The sequence below is a fragment of the Dromiciops gliroides genome, chromosome 1, assembly GCF_019393635.1.
Source record: "Dromiciops gliroides isolate mDroGli1 chromosome 1, mDroGli1.pri, whole genome shotgun sequence".
NCBI lineage: Eukaryota > Metazoa > Chordata > Mammalia > Microbiotheria > Microbiotheriidae > Dromiciops > Dromiciops gliroides.
In genome coordinates, this window is record NC_057861.1 from 32631669 (window position 1) to 32648757 (window position 17089).

Here is a 17089-nt window from a genome sequence, read left to right on the forward strand (position 1 = left end):
CCCTGGGCAAGTCACTTAACCCTCATTGCCCTGCAAAAAAAAAAGTGACTGGGCAAGTCACTTAACCCCAATTGCCTCACTCCCCCAAAAAAAGATTCTATGAAAATAATTTTATTTCTTTATTTATTTAGCAAAGTTAAAGTATTGATTTAAGCTAGGAAGATAGGCCGCTTTCCTAAATATACTAGTAAGGTACTCATCAAATGAGAAAGAGATATGACCAAGTTAGGCATATTGGGAAGCAGTAAAAGGATATGGGGGCAATTAAAATGTTATTTAATATTTCACTCCTATCCAAAGATATCTAGTGATGAAGATGTGGAAATGAACAATATTTAGGCACTGCTATACAAACTTTATTACTATCACTATATTATTATAACTAAAATTTTTATACCATCCTATTGTTTAGAGGAATAAAGTATAAGATAAAGCAGAAACTATTCAAATATCCATAATAATTACATATGAACCTTCATAACCAGTAAGTGAAAAACCACGGTATGCACTTTGATAGAAAGGTATGATGCTTCTAGAATTTTAAAACATGTCTATGAATTAAGTCAATAAGACATAATAAAAGTAGTCTTCATTTGCCTTACATTTTCACTCTGATTAATAAAACTTATTACTTATGCCTTTAAAAAAATCAGAATCAATTCCCAATATACACCACTACCCTTCATGAATCTTCTCTGGTAATAAAGAAAAATTTGAGCCAAATCCAAATGAAGTGACTGTTTCTGACAATAGGCATCATTCCACCCCCACAGCAGCTCTCACAATCCCTACCAAGAAAAGGGAGATGGCTAGTGGAGTTGTAAACTGATTCAAATATTCTGTAGAGGAATTTGGAACTATGGCCAAAGGGCTATAAAATCATGCTTACTCTTTGACCTAGTAATACCACTACTAGGTCGCTATCAAAAAAGAGATAAGGGGCAGCTAGGTGGCGCAGTGGATAGAGAACCGGCCCTGGAGTCAGGAGGACCTGAGTTCAAATCTGGCCTCCGACACTTAACACTTACTAGCTGTGTGACCCTAGGCAAGTCACTTAACCCCAGTTGCCTAAAACCAAAAAAAAACAAAAAAGAGATAAACAAAAAATTAAAAGAACTATATGTACAAAAAATATTTATGGCTGCCTTTTTCTGGTACAAAGAATTTGAAATTGAGGAGATGCCCATCAGTTGGGGAATGGCTGAACAAATTGTGGGATGAGCTTATGATGGAACACTATTGTGCTTAAGAAATGATGAGCAGGATGCTCTCAGAAAAACCTGGAAAGACTTATATGAGCTGATGCAAAGTGAAATGTACTGATACAAAGTAACAGCAATATTATAAGATGATCAGCTGTGAATGACTTGGCTATTCTCATCAACACAATGATTCAAGACAACTCTTGACTTATGAAAAATGTGATCCATCTCCAGAGAAAGAACATATTTTTTAGTTTCTTTTTCTTAAGTTTTTTTTTGTCTGTTTCTTTCACAATGTGACTAATATGGAAATATTTTTGCATGACTACACATGTATAACATATTGAATTGCTTGAGTTCTTAAAGGGTTTGGGGAGGGAGGGAGGAAAAGAATTTGGAACACAAAGTTTTAAAAATGGACATTAAAATTGTTTTTACATGTAATTGGGGGAAAAATTAAACCTCTAAACAAACAAACAAATAAATAAATAAATAAAAGGAGAGATGTATTTCCTCTTCTTTTCTCTGAGACCAACTAATATATATCACTCCAATTAATCTCAGCCTTTTCTTTTTTCTTTCTTTCTTTTTTGTTTGTTTTTGCAGAGCAATGAGGGTTAAGTGACTTGCCCAGGGTCACACAGCTAGTTAAGTGTCAAGTGTCTGAGGCTGGATTTGAACTCAGGTCCTCCTGAATCCAAGGCCAGTGCTTTATCCACTGCGCCACCTAGCTGCCCCCAGTCTCAGCTTTTTCTTAAAAATTCATTCATTCATTCATCCATTATTTACTATCAATGTATTTATTCAATCGTTCATTCATTCATTCATTCATTTATTTTTAGGGTAATAAACGTTTTTATTTATAGTTTTGGGTTCCAATTTTTATCCCACTTTTCCTCCCTCCTCCCCCCTCCCTGAGGCAGTAAGCAATCAGATATGGGTTATACATGTATGATTATGTAAAACATTACCAGATTAGTCATTTTGCTTAAGAAAACTTGAATAAGAGAAAAAAAATAAAAGAAAGTTAAAAATAGCATTTTTCAGTCTCTGTTCCCCCAATATCAGTTCTTTCTTTGGAGGTGGATAGTATGTTTCATCAATAGTCCTTTGGAATTGTCTTGGATCATTATCTTGTTGAGAATAGTTAAGTCATTCACAGTTCTTCATCAAACAATATTGCGGTCTCTGTGTACAATGTTCTCCTGGTTCTGCTCTCTTCACTACACATCAGTTCATACAAGTCTTTCCAGGCCTTTCTGAAGTCATCTTGCTTGTCATTTCTTATAGCACAATAATATTCCATCACCATCATATACACAGCTTGTTTAGCCATTTCCCTATTGATGGGCATTCCTTTGATGTCCAATTCTTAGCCACCACAAAAAGAGCTGCTATAAATATCTTTGTACAAATAGGTCTTTTTCTCTTTTGAAGGATACCTTTGGGATATAAACCTAGCAGTGGTATTGCTGGATCAAAGGGTATGCACAATTCTATAGCCCTTTGAGCATAGTTCCAAATTGCTCTCCAGAATGGTTAGATCTTTTCACAACTCCCCTAACAGTGGGTTAGCGTCTGCAGCTTTCCCACAGCCCCTCCAACACCCAATATTTTAATCTCAGCTTTATAGCATTTTACTATAACTTTATACTTTTTCTTTTTAACCCACTGTCAGATATGATGAAAAAGTTGTTTCAATTACTAATCTATAAAATGGGCTTTAGACTATAATAATTAATTACTGTAATTTTACTCTATTACTTGAACAATTTAATGCTAAAGAAAGAAATGTAATCTGTAAAAATATATAAATAGCAAGGACAGAAAGTAAAAATTAATACACAGAAGGAAAGGAATAAATATTTACTATTTGAAGTGTCCTCATTCTCCGTTTGTGTGCCCCAATTTTTAAATATTTTTCCTTCTTCGTGATTTTTATAAACTTTGACAATTGATGTATCTGAAGCCTCCCTTTCTTTTAAACTTTTTGGTGAGTCTTTGAGTGGACAGTCCTTTTCAGGAGGAGTATGGTACCTTAAAAAGTTTTTGTTAAAAACATAAGTAACTAAGAGTAATTACTATATAAATAACATATTTATATATGGGTCAATTGAGGATCACATTCAAACTTGAATGAAATGCTTTACAAATTAAAGCCCATTCCCAAATCTAAGTCATAAAACAAACTGACTGATGACCCTTCAAGATGTTCCAAGCAACAAAAGGCAAATGAACCTCTTAAAATATGATCATGAAAATGTATGTAGTTCACCAAAATGTTTTGCAAATAACTGAAAACAGAGAGCATTTCCCACATACGCTATATTTTGACGTTATCCTACCTAAGAGAGTAGGACTCCCCAAGCTGGTTATCGACCAAATTATCTTGACTGTCTAAAGGCTGGCCAGTAAAGATGGAATATTCTGCTCCTGGTATCAGCCACTTCCGCCTGCTAACGTCAGAAGCTGTTACCGTGCTACAGGAGTGGAAAACATCAGGACAGTTAAGAAACACGGTAAAGTAAGGCATTCTTTTTTTTTTTTTTTTTTTTTTGGCAGGGGTTAATGGTTTGTGGCTTGTTCGTTCTAATGAAAAAGTTAATATTTTTGATAAATGAAATTGTAAAAGGCAATACAGTAACATATATAAAACTAATAAATAAATACTTAGAAGGAAATGCTTAAGACAAATGTATTTGCTAAAAAGATTGGACTCATCATTCACATTATTTTTAAAGTAATTGCCAGGAAACAAGTCTGTATTCTATTATCAGTGCTAAAGTTCAGTTTACTTTAGACCAAATTTAAATAAAAATTACAATACATTACAAATGTTGCTCTATAGACAATACTAAAGAACTATATTTACCTAGTCTACTTAATACAAAAATAGTTATTCTAAAACTTTTTATAAGAAATGTCAAATTTAAGCAAAAATTATGGTTATGTTAAGGCCTGGTTGTAAATTTTACCTACCACCAAATACATAATGAAGAATTGAGACCAATTCCAGGGTTAGATGAGCCCTCTACTAAAATTTAAACCCCATCTTTTATTTCTCTGCAAGAAAAAAATGCTGAAGTTCTAATAATGGGTATAACCCTTATCTTATAATATACAGATGAGATGAAATAGCTTACCTGGAAAGGGATGGTGATATTTGATTTTTGGTATTAATACGGAGTTTTGACATATTTTCATGTTCTACTTGCTTGATCTGGACTTCAAGTTTTGTAATTGTTCTAATTCAAAAGTAATAAAATATATTCAAATAGTTTAAGATACAGACCCCCTTTATTTCAACTATTTTATTTCTAAGAACAGATATTCATGGAAAAGAAAGCAGGGAGGAGAAATATAATACCTACCAATACTCCTGATTTAGAGACCTTGTTCTTGATTATAAGTTTACTTTGAAATCATGCCACAGATTAAAAAAAATGAGGAAAAGAAGGGGAAAAAAAGAAAAAACAAAACAAATATAGCCATTAAATTCCATAAAGGAACATTTTGAATGGGAGAAAATATTATTAAAGCTTTAAACTGTATATAGAATAGCTTATTAATCTCAGAATTTGTGTAAAAATGCATTACATATATTTTAAAGTCTATAAAGCCATGAAAAAATACAGTACACAATTAGAAAAAAAAGATCTACTACAATTGAATACAAAATTCAAAAATATTATTTAAAAACTCAGATTCCATATTAATTACCTAAAATTGTTTTAGTTAAAACAAAAATCTTCAAAAATAAGAATTAGCATCAATTAGAAACTTCTGTTTTCACTAAAGATAAAAACAACTCACAAATAAGAGGGATTCAGGTAAAATATGAACAAAACTTTCCTAACTTTTTTTTTGAGAAATGTGAACAAACAGAATTAACTAAGTGGGGCTTTATTCATTGCACCCCTGCTTCCAATGTCACTTCTGAATAACATCTTAACATGTACTCTGATAAGCAATAATAAAAACAGCTAACATTTATATAGCACCCACTATGTGCCAGGTACTGGACTTACTTAAGCACTTTTAGAAAGATTATCTCCTTTATCTCAAAACAAGCCTGGGGAGGTAGGTGCTATTTGTTTGGTTTTTTTTGCAGGGCAGTGAGGGTTAAGTGACTTGCCCAGGGTCACACAGCTAGTTAAGTGTCAAGTTCTGAGGCTGGATTTGAACTCAGGTCCTCCTGAATCCAAGGCCAGTGCTTTATCCACTGTGCCACCTAGCTGCCCCTGAGGTAGGTGCTATTAATTATTCCATTTGAGAGATGAGAGAACTGAGACAGACTTTAAGTGACTTGCCCAAGGTCACACAGCTAGTGCCGGTCTCATTTGAGCTCAGGTTTTCCCGACTCCCACTGAGACTCTATTCCCTAGTATTTTACATGAAGCTTCCTTTTAAAACAAAATTCATCACCTTCCCTGAAGAGAAGTTCTGAAAGAGGGTAGGTAGTCTATTAGGCTGGTGTTTATAAAATAGCTAAATGAACTGTTTCTAGAGTGAAACAGATTTAGGGAAGAACTGAATACTAGACTACTCAGATCTTGTCCATACTGCATTTTTTCAGTGGGCCTTAGTTATGTCTTGTGGTATTACACATTTCTAGAACATAGGACGTTATTTTATTCAAAGCTAAGTACAAAAATAAATTCTAAAATAAAACATTAATGTTGTTTGGAATTTTATTATAATGAACTGCCCAAATCTCTGTTCCTCACTATCGTGAAAATTAAAATATAATCTTGACTTTTAGAGGTTTTTAAGGAAGTGAATATCCTAATTTTCTCAGATGGGTCTGAATACATTCTTCTTTGGAAGAATGATAATCTATTAACTGGAATTAGATAACTTCTTTTTTTTTTCTTTTTTTGGTGAGGCAATTGGGGTTAAATGACTTGCCCAGGGTCACACAGCTAGTAAGTGTTAAGTGTCTGAGGCCGGATTTGAACTCAGGTCCTCTTGACTCCAGGGCCAGTGATCTATCCACTGCGCCACCTAGCTGCCCCAGATAACTTCTTAAAGTTCTTTCTATGGGCAGCTAAGTGGATAGAACACCAGCCTTGGAATCAGGAGGATCTGAATTCAAATTTAGCCTCAGACACTTACTAGCTGTGTGACCTTGGGCAAGTCACTTAATGCCAATTGCCTGTCCCCCACCAAAAAAAAAAAATGTTCTTTCTAGTACTGTGACTCTACATAGTGATTAAGGTTATGCCCATGTTAAAAAAAAAAAAAAGCACAACAGAAAAGTTGTGGCAACAGTTATAGAACCATTATATAAAGTTCATAATCTCATGCTAAATTCTGCTTTATCTTTTCATGTCTTCAAGAGCTGACAATAACTGTTCAATGAAAATTTCACTTTTCATAGACAGTTTAAATATAGTCGTATATGAACGTGCAATTAAGTAGTATTTATTACAATCACATAAAATGACATTTTACCTTTTCAAATCAGAAATCTGAGTATTTGCATCAAGCAATTTGTTCTCAGTTGTATTTAATGTATCCTATGAAAGTAAAGGAAAATTTAGATAATGATGTAGATAAGCACTTCTTTTACTACTTACATTTTAGAATAGGTAATACTATTACCATAATGTTTTACCAAACAGTTTAAAAAATGTAAAATGGTTTAATTCTACAAATTTGGAATCCCTCACCTATCTACTTCAGACAATTCTGAACAAAAATAAACATGATCTTTGCCTAAATTATATGAACAACTTTGGGACTTATCACAAATCAATCAGGTGTGACATACTCTGAGTAGAAAACACCTAATTTGAAAAATGAATAAAACACAAAAGCTTAAATATTCCTGTTCTTTCTAAAACACAGTCCTCAAATTTGGCTTTAATTTAAAATTCAAACACAATCATCAAACAATTCTGTAGGAGACAGGTGAAACAATATCCCCAAAAGAATCTCTCAGAAAATAAACCCTTTCCCTTGCAAAAAAAAAAACAAAAAAACATAAGGTGCAGCTAGGTGGCGCAGTGGATAGAGCACTGGCCCTGGATTCAAGAGGGCCTGAGTTCAAATCTGCCCTCAGGCACTTGACACTTACTAGCTGTGTGACCCTGGTAACCCCAATTGCCTCACCAAACAAAAAAAAAAAGGAAGAAAAAAGAAAAGAAACCCTTTATTATCGTCCTTCAATGTTATTTAACGACATATGGTACTTGATCATTTTTTCAAAGCAGTTCCCATCTTATCTGATCTTTACAAAAACCTTTTAAAAGGTTTATCCCCATTTTGCAGATAAACAAACAGAGATGATAAGTGATTGGATTTGCTTAGGGTCATATAATTACGTAGGCCTGGAGCCAAATCTACAGGACTCAGTTCAGTTCTCTTTCTACTATTCAAAACATAAACGATCAGTCTCTACCTTTACTCTTTCATGTTGTTTTCCAAGGGACTGATATTCTCCTAGAAGCTACAAAGAAAAGAGTAAACTTTACCATAACATTACCTATTACAAAATATCACAGAACTATGCTTTAAAATTAGTCCGTAAAAGAATTTAAATCGCATTTATTAAAATAAGATTTTCTTTCTCATAAGCTACACATACAAATTTTTACAAAACAAAATGAATGTCCAATTTTTAATAAAAATATTCATATAATAATTATGCCTTAAGAAAGGAATCTGAGAAAAAAATACAAAAATAAATTGTCAACAGACTTCTTTCAAATGTCATGCCAGTGATGAATAGCTTCAGAAAATTCTTTTGCTCAGACAACTATAAAACCTAAAGTGTTAACCAAACTTAGTTACAATGGTAGACTTTAAACCAATCTCAAGGAAAATAAAACAAAAAGGAAAAAAGGAAAAGGTAAAAAGTCAAGGATCCCCAAAGTTGCTCTAAATTTGGTTCCTAACATTTTTACCTTACCAGACACACAGATGGTGAAACAGATACCTCAACAGTTAAATTGTAGACAGAAAGCAATTGGGTAGGTAGGGGTGATACCAGTCTTTTAAAGCTCTGTCTCCCTGCCGTTGCAAAATAATAAGACCCAGCTGTCTAGGTCGGTATAGTATAAATGTAGTCAGAGCAAAGTTATATTAAACTCAAATGTACTCTGAAAAAAAGTCATAATAAACTCAGTTTATAAAAATATTGTAACAAAAGAGAGTATTATTGAAACCTTAGCTAAAAGTATGATCAAGAGCTACCATTGTTTTCTCACTTACAGCTTGAAACATTTTGTTTTCTTGTTTTATTCTAACATCTTTATCATCTGAGAGTTTGTAAGCCTTATCAAATGCTTCTTCTAGATCCTTTAGTCGGGATTTGAGTCGACTGATGGTGTTATCTTTTTCTTTATTACTTGCTCGCATTTCCTCAATACGTTCCTGCAAAATTTTGGAAGCATTACTGGCTGTACTGAGGTGTTCTCTCAAATCACTCTACAAAATAAAAACAAAGATAATTACAAGTTATTCTTAATGAATGAGCACATCTCTACCTCAAATACCAAATAAATTATAAGTAGTAAGAGGATAGAATGTGAAGTTCATCACTATGGACAGAAAATGGAAAACAGCATCAAATTTAAACATCCCACGGGAAGGTGATAGAACCACGGGAGGAGAGTTTAGAAGCTGAGCCCTCTAAAAAGATGATGGCTCGCTTCATCCTCTGTAGTGAAAATGAATAATCCTGGTAACTAAGAAAGAGACTTTGGATTTTGAATTGATGGTGCAATTTGATGCTTATCATTTACATACATATCACATGCAAATGAATCTATGAACTTAGAGTTGTTTCTACCCTTTCTGTCTTCTACAAAAATATAAAATAAAATCAAAACCAGCCACCTAGTACATACACTGACCAACTATAACAGAGCAAAAGATGAAGGACAAAACCAAATAGTAGTACATATACCAACCAACTATAAGATAGAAAAAGATGAAGGACAGAACCAAATATTTTTCATTCTAACACCTGAATTTAATGTTTAGAGGGAGGACACCTGGGTAATACATAAAAGATATAAGATTTATTTCAAAGCAATGGAAAGTTAGAGCATTAACATACCACACAGAGACTCCTTTAATGTAAAGCTTTTTAAACTGTGGGTTGAAGCCCCATATGGGGACACATAATTAAATATGGGGGGGGGTCATAAAAAAATTAGCAATAGTAAAAGGTTATGTATACCTATTTTATATATACCTATATACCTGGAGTCACGTAAAAATTTCTCGGGTGAAAAAAAGTCACAAGTAGAAAAAGTTTTAGAAAACTATTTTAATGTGAAGAGTGGAACTAAATGTCTGAGGTCCCTTTCTCTTAAATTTTGTGATTTGTTATACTTAGATTGTGATACTCAAAACAATCAGCTTTCACAATAAGATACTGTAAAAGATTTGACACTAAAAATAATGATTACAACTTAAATTGCACAAGACAGCCTTCATTCATATCTCTATCCTATGTAATACGGAAAACATAAAGCTATCAAAACACAACACAAATTACTTACCACTTCCATTTCCAGCAAATTATTTTTGTTCTCCAGAATTTTCATATGAGCACTGGCCTCATTGAGAGCACCACCTAATTGATCACATCTAAAACCACAAATCAACAATCAGAAGAAAATGACCACAAAATTTAAAAATTAGAGAATGAAACCTCTTTCCTTAGGAATTACACATAAAGCTGGTTGATTTCCAGTGTGTAAATTAAAGGTGATTGGCAAGTGTTAGCTAAAATCTAAGACATTAATAAAAGATACTTCAGAGAATAATTGAGGATATTCTAACAGTTTGAGGAATAAATGTATTTCAAAAACTATCTAACTCTGAATGTGTTATTTAACTGATATATGTGTGTATGTATATTTTGTTCAAAATTTAAGATTTAGAGTAAACCACAAACTACTTAAGCATAATAATAAATCAATCTATCCTGTTATGTCATCAGTTGTACAGGGTCATGGAGTTAGTGTACAAGTAACATATGACAGATATTGTACTGTCAAAGAACTGGCTTTACCTGGGTTGAACCCTTTTTTAAGTAAACCAATCACTGGACTCTTACCTTGACAAAAGTATCCCATCTGCTGCCTTATATATTCAAAATAAAATACCTACTAAAAATCCAAGAGAATGAAACAAGAACCTGACCCCAATACTGTGATTGAGTGGGGAAAATGTTTCATGTGAAAGCAACAGTATGATTCTAACATGTAGTAGATTTTCTAACCACTATTAATTACGAAAAATAACATAATGGGAGGGGGGGATTAAGCAGAACAATTCATTATCTGCCATGTGTCTGGCCAATCATGTTGGAAGAAAGTTCTATAAAAAATTTTAACCTCAATTAAGTGATTAAAGATCACTGTCCAAAGTGGGATGATAGCAGCCATGCACCATAACAACTATCTAAGACATCGGCATCACATTTAAGATGCCAATAATACTAATTCCTATTATCCTAACGTAATGAAATTTGATAGTTTTCAATTCTTACTTTCATATAGTTTAACAGTCAAACCCTACTGAATGAAAATTTACAGATTCATGCTAGAATTTTGGAAAAAAGAGTAAGAATATGAACTAGAGCATTACAAGATGATAAAAAGTGCAGCATGGGGGGGGGGGGGCGGCTAGGGGGTGCAGTGGATAAAGCACTGGCCCTGGATTCAGGAGTACCTGAGATCAAATCCGGCCTCAGACACTTGACACTTACTAGCTGTGTGACCCTGGGCAAGTCACTTAACCCCCATTGCTCCACAAACAAAAACAAACCACAAAAAAAGTGCAGCATGAAGTCTAGTTTGTGATCAGAGTATACTACAGCAGTGGTTAATTTTTCTCAAAATGACCTTTTTTTTTTTTTTTTTTGTGGGGCAATTAGGGTTAAGTGGCTTGCCCAGGGTCACACAACTACTAAGTGTCAAGTGTCTGAGGCCGGATTTGAACTCAGGTCCTCCTGAATCCAGGGCCGGTACTCTATCTGGTACTCTATCCACTGCACCACCTAGCTGCCCCCAAAATGACTTCTAATACTAGAACAGGTGCTGTTTGTCCTTCGATCTCAAAGAGGACCATGACATCAGGATGATGTCACGACTTGCAGTGCACTGAATTTAAGTGAGGGAGGGCTGTGCAAGGCCACCAACCTCACTCTCTCCTCCAGAGCCATCTGAGTCCAATGGCAAGATATACATTAGGGTGACTGGAAATGGCCCTAGATGTTTAAGGCAACTGGGGTTAAGTGACTTGCCCAGGATCACACAACTAATAAGTGTCTGAAGTGAGATTTGAATTCAGATCCTCCCGAATTCAGGGCCAGTGCTCCATCTACTGTACTACCTAGCTGTCCCTAACTAGAACAGGTTATAAAGGACAGTCAAATGAATTGGTACAGGAAGCACTTAGAATTCAGATTTCTAACTTCCAGTTTAAACCATTATCCATGATCAGCCATCAAACCAGGGTTGGACGAGATGTTGGAATTTATCTAGTCCAATCCCTTCATTCTCCAAATGGGGAAATAGTGTCAGAAAGGTAAAAAATGACATGATCAGTCACCCAGCTGGGGGGCCACAGAGCAGTTTTTGTAACTTTTCACTCCAGCTGATTAATTCCTTACTCTGACAGCTTCTGGATTTCAGAAAGCTCCTATAGGAGGAACCTGATTTAGCAGAGGAAGACATACCTGTTATCACTGAATATGGAGATCCCTAGAACTAGTTTTCCCAATGACAACTAGAATTGAGCAGAATAAAAACTCCTTCAGTACAGACATTGGCTACTCTGTAATCTTACCACACAGTACTTTGGCACAGAGAAAGCACTTAATGCTGGTTAAACTGAAAACCCTACTCTACCAAAAGACACAGACCCAGAAAACACAAAGAAAATTACCATTTGACCACACACACACAAAAAAAGACAAAGAATTTTTGCTCCCCAAACAAGCACCGTTAGTCTGTTTTATCACTTGCATTTTTAAAGTTTCCCTCGAAAATGCACACTATTTTGCAACCTAAAGTCCTCTAAAGCTTTGGCTCCCTCCACAATTCTGTCTCTCTTTTTTTTTTACTTCAAATGTTCTTATTATACAGGAGACACAGATTTCCCTACTCCCACAAATTTCTCAACTATACCAATGGTCATCTATCTGGGCAGGAAAGGAACATACAAACTATATCATGAAATATTCCCCATTTATAAAGAACATTCATAGTTTAACTGTTAATTTAATTACCAGTCTTGTTTATATTTCTTCTTTCTTTCTTTTTTTGGTTTATATTTTAATAGATCCATAAGATCCCAAGGTATGGGTACTCCCTCCAGAACTACAACTCAAAAACAAAAACAAAATGAAAGCAAACAAAAAAGTGTATGGGGGCACCTAGGTGGTGCAGTGGATAAAGCACAAACCCTGGAGTCAGGAGGACCTGAGCTCAAATCCAGCCTCAGACACTTGACACTTACTAGTTGTGTGACCCTGGGCAAGTCACTTAACTCTTATTACCCTGCCCCCCCCCCAAAAAAAAGTGTATGTAATCTTTAGCTGCAGAAGCAAAACTTTCAGGAATAAGGAGGTAGTATTTCTCTTTACTATTCCTTTGTCAAAACCCATCTAGAATTTTGTATTCAATCCTGGGTGCCACAATTTAAGGAAGGTATTGATAAGCTGGAGAATAGCTAGAATAGAGCATAAAGGCAGTGAAAATTCAAGTCATATAAGAACAAGTGGAAGGCACTGGCAGTATTTATTTTACTATGAAGAAGAAAAGGGACGGTTAAGTGGTACAGTGGATAGAACATCATACCTAGAGTAAGGAGGACCTGAGTTCAAAACCATCCTCAGACACCTGCTAGGTGTGTGACCCTGGGCAAGTCACTTAACCTCAATTGCCTCATCTGTGTGTGTATGTATACATGTATGCATGTGTGTATGTATATATACATACGTACATGTATACATGTATGCATGTGTATGTATATATACATACATACAGATACAGAAATATACAGATACATACACACATATATCTATATGCCTATCTGTGTATAATGATAGCCATTTCTAGGGCAGAGTGGAGGAGGCAGAATTAAAAAGGGGAGGGGAAAAGAAATTTACAAAACCACAACTCACAAGCCATTAATACTTCCCATCCTGTGACTTGTCCAGGTCTCTCATAAATTCTTCTGAGTACTTACCTTAAAAGCTAGCAATTTAAATCTTTTTTTTTTTTTTTGGCGGGGCAATTGGGGTTAAGTGACTTGCCCAGGGTCACATAGCTAGTAAGTGTTAAGTGTCTGAGGTCGGATTTGAACTCAGGTCCTCCTGAATCCAGGGCCGGTGCTCTATCCACTGCATCACTTAGCTGCCCCCAGGCTTAAATCTTGAAAATATTTTCTCTGGTGTGAATAAACCGGTTTTGGGGGTTTTTTTAGTGAGGCAATTGGAGTCAAGTGACTTGCTTAGGGTCACACAGCTAGTAAGTGTCAAGTGTCTGAGGCCGGATTTGAACTCAGGTCCTCCTGAATCCAGGGTCGGTGCTCTATCTACTGCGCCACCTAGCTACCCCAATAAACCTTTTTTAGTTTTATACTTAAAGGTGCCTATCTATGACACATACATTTAGGGAACAAATATTATATCCCATTTTACATGAAAGTCCTAAGAGCACATCTACCTGTCTGCGAGACTCTGGTTGGTTTTCTTCAAATCTCCATATGCAGATGCTTCATTTCTCTCTAACTGCTGTTTCAGATTATGGATCTCTGAGTCATAATAAGCCCGGAGATCAGCTACATGGCGAGCATGCTTCTCCCTCAGGTTTTGCCTCATTCTGTTCACAGGAAGCAAAAAAGAATTACGTTTGAGTCAAGGCTAAGAACATGTTATTTCTCTGCCTATCCGTAACAGGCCTTTACAATACATAACAAATTAACTGATAAGATCATAAATGCTATTAATATTTTTTAAATGTCTCCTAAAAATCCACAGATTTTTTTATACCTACGGAGATCACCTTGTTCAATAACTTCCTTGTACAGACAAAGGGTAGACAGAGACCTACAAAGGTAAAAGTGATACGTAGTACTTACTATGGACAAGGTACTGCTTTTAAATGAATGATCTGATTGTGATTTAAGATGTAAGGTATAAACCACAAATACTAAAATCTTTTTCTTTGTCTTCTACTTCAGTCAACATATGCTTTATTTTTTGCTCCAGGTTTGTTACTTCAATGGTGTGGGAAACTTTGCCCATACAAACAGGAAATTCATCATGGAAGACTGCCCAAGTACATGTAAGTGAGAGGTTAAGTGACTGATTTGCTGAGGTCACTGGCACAGCTAGCACATGTCAAGACACAGGACTCGAAATCACATGCGCCTGACTCTGATGCCATCCTGCATCTACTATCTACTCTCTAATACACAAGAGAAAAACAAACAAATTTAGTACCAAACTTCATTGCACTTTAAAAGCCATACATACTTGGATAATGCCACTGGGCCTTCCATACAAGACATTGAAACGCTGCCTTCTGGTAAACTGTTGTCCACACTTGCAATTCGGGAATGAGTGACGGTGCTTGAATTGTTTTCTTCATCTTCAGTGTTGAAGGAAATTTCATTACTAGCAACAGTATGTACTAAAGGAAAAGCAGAGCTGGCACTACTTTCATTCTGGAGTGAGTGATTTTGCCAAGAGTCTATAGGTAAAGTTTTAATAGGGGAAGGATATTTGGGAGATCTATCTAGCTGGGAGGAGGTGACGTTACTTGTTTGTGAAAATGAGTCGATGTCAGAGTGGCTAGAAATACTAGGATCTAATATGGACTCTGGTGAGAAGGACAATCTTTCAAGATTACATCGAAATTTATTTGATTGAATCCCTGAAATCTGTTGATTTGGTTTTCTGTGTGGGGCTGGATCTAGAGTTAATACCTAAAAGTAAAAGAAACAAGAGTAAGCAATGACATTTAATAGTCTTTTTAAAGTGGAAAAAACTTGATTAATATACCATATATGGAGAATCACGAAGCACTCCGTATTTGGCATCTACAGTATTCATTTAGCAATCCATACAGGGACGGAGAAAGCACCCTGTCCAGATCTGGACATGGAGCTAGCAGGAGCCACTCACTGAGGCAGGACCTGTATCTTAGAAGGGCTCTGCAAAGAGACAACTACCTGGGCACAGGACTGAGTCAAGAAGGGAGAAATGGGGCTTCATCACACTTGAGAAACCACACAAGCACTTTCAACAATTCCAAACTTGTCAACGTCAAGATTCTAGAAAGGATCTGCATGAATCATGGCACATAATGTCTCCAGAGAATCAGAACTGTAGCTGACCCAAAGGACAACAGGAAAATACTTGATGCCATTACCTCTGGTAGATGACTGGGATTAGAAGTAGACGTAAGAGTCCATTCAGATAACTGCTGGTTTTTCCTTTGATTTGTATGATAAATATCCTTCAGTGACGGCATCTTTATTTCATTAGCAGAATTAGGCTTCAAAAATATAAAACAACATTTTACAATTCTAATATTGTTATTGGACGCTATACCAAAATACTGGCCTGCGATTTCCATTTTTAAACTAGATTGTCAGGCTTAGCAAGGTACTGAAAAGGGTTACAGATCACCATTCACTGTGAATGAAAACCTCTGATTACAGGGAAAAAAAATCTTTCGCCAAAGATTTCTTGCATTTGCTCCCAGGGAACAGAACCAGAAACTATAAGAAATTGCTGAAAAGGGGTAAATTTTGGTTGAATGTCAGGAAAACCTTCCTTAAAATGAGACCTGTCCAAGAGTTAAAAAGGCCGCTTCAAGAAATTGTGGGATTCCCCTTGTTACATGCCTTTGATCAAAAGCTGTATAATAATTTCTTGATGATCTTCAAATGGGGATTCCTTTTCAGTATGAATTGTACTCTATAGCCATAGAAGTGCCTTTCAGCTCTACATTCTGTGATTCTATGGTTTCACAATTCTTGCTCTAACAATTCAAAATAAATTATCTTTACAAAACAAAAACTCAATAGCTGTTAATTTTGTTCTATGTTAAACCTAGGTATGAAGGCCGATTCAAATGTTCAGCAGTGGTCAAAGAAAGGCCAAAAGGAGCTCACCAATATATTTATTGAATCTTATTCTTTTTTATTTTCCCCTTCAAAAAAGATCCAAGATTTGAGAGTAGAAAAGATTTTACTCCAAGTGACTAGAGATAGGTCAATTAACTAGCTAGAAATACAAGTTCCATAAAGAGGTTATCATTTTTGCACAGAGTTGGATGAAAGCAAAATAATTTTAAAAGTCTCAGTGCTTTTAGTGGCAAGGTTGGCCCCTCCAAAAAACTAAGAAAATGCACCCACACACACCACCATCTTTGCAAAGGGGGGACTATGAGTGTGTAAAACTGAATACACTGGGCATACATGGATGATATACACTGATTGCTTTAGGAAGGGTTATATTTTATATGAAGTTGATATAAACATTTCAAAAATGATGGGTCTGAACTAGAGTGGTAAAAAAAGGGAATGGGGAGTGGGTAAGTTTGGCTACAGGGTGATGAACATTGTAGAAGGTGTAGAAGGTGTAGAAGGTGTTAGGACTTGATAATGTGTAAAGTGAGGGAGTCAGTAACAACCCCAAGCTTACAAAAACAGTGAAGGGGTTTTGTTTTTTTAGGGTTAGGGAGCCTTCTCACATTTGTAACCAGGCAGGAAAGAGCCAGTGACAAGGAAAAGACAGAGAGAAGGAATGACTTTCAAAGTTAGAAAGCTGAAGAAGGAAATGTCTTTGACTATTCAGGGTTGTCACCTTGAATCGGTCAACAAGTATTTAAGTGCCTGTTATGGGTTAG

The 17089-nt window shown here is 35.5% G+C and overlaps 1 protein-coding gene across 2 annotated transcripts in view; it reads right to left on the bottom strand.

Moving 5' to 3' along the window:
* MPHOSPH9 (M-phase phosphoprotein 9) overlaps window positions 1–17089 on the bottom strand; it is a 65190-nt gene that overhangs the window by 21702 nt on the left and 26399 nt on the right. For both annotated transcript variants that reach the window (XM_043981752.1, XM_043981746.1), the window contains exons 9-18: window positions 15605–15730; window positions 14707–15158; window positions 13895–14050; window positions 9716–9803; window positions 8418–8633; window positions 7606–7653; window positions 6657–6721; window positions 4346–4447; window positions 3548–3682; window positions 3073–3239 (exon numbers count right to left, since the gene is read on the bottom strand). In XM_043981752.1, the coding sequence (XP_043837687.1) occupies window positions 3073–3239; window positions 3548–3682; window positions 4346–4447; window positions 6657–6721; window positions 7606–7653; window positions 8418–8633; window positions 9716–9803; window positions 13895–14050; window positions 14707–15158; window positions 15605–15730 (1555 nt within the window). The remainder of the gene's footprint in view (window positions 1–3072; window positions 3240–3547; window positions 3683–4345; window positions 4448–6656; window positions 6722–7605; window positions 7654–8417; window positions 8634–9715; window positions 9804–13894; window positions 14051–14706; window positions 15159–15604; window positions 15731–17089) is intronic.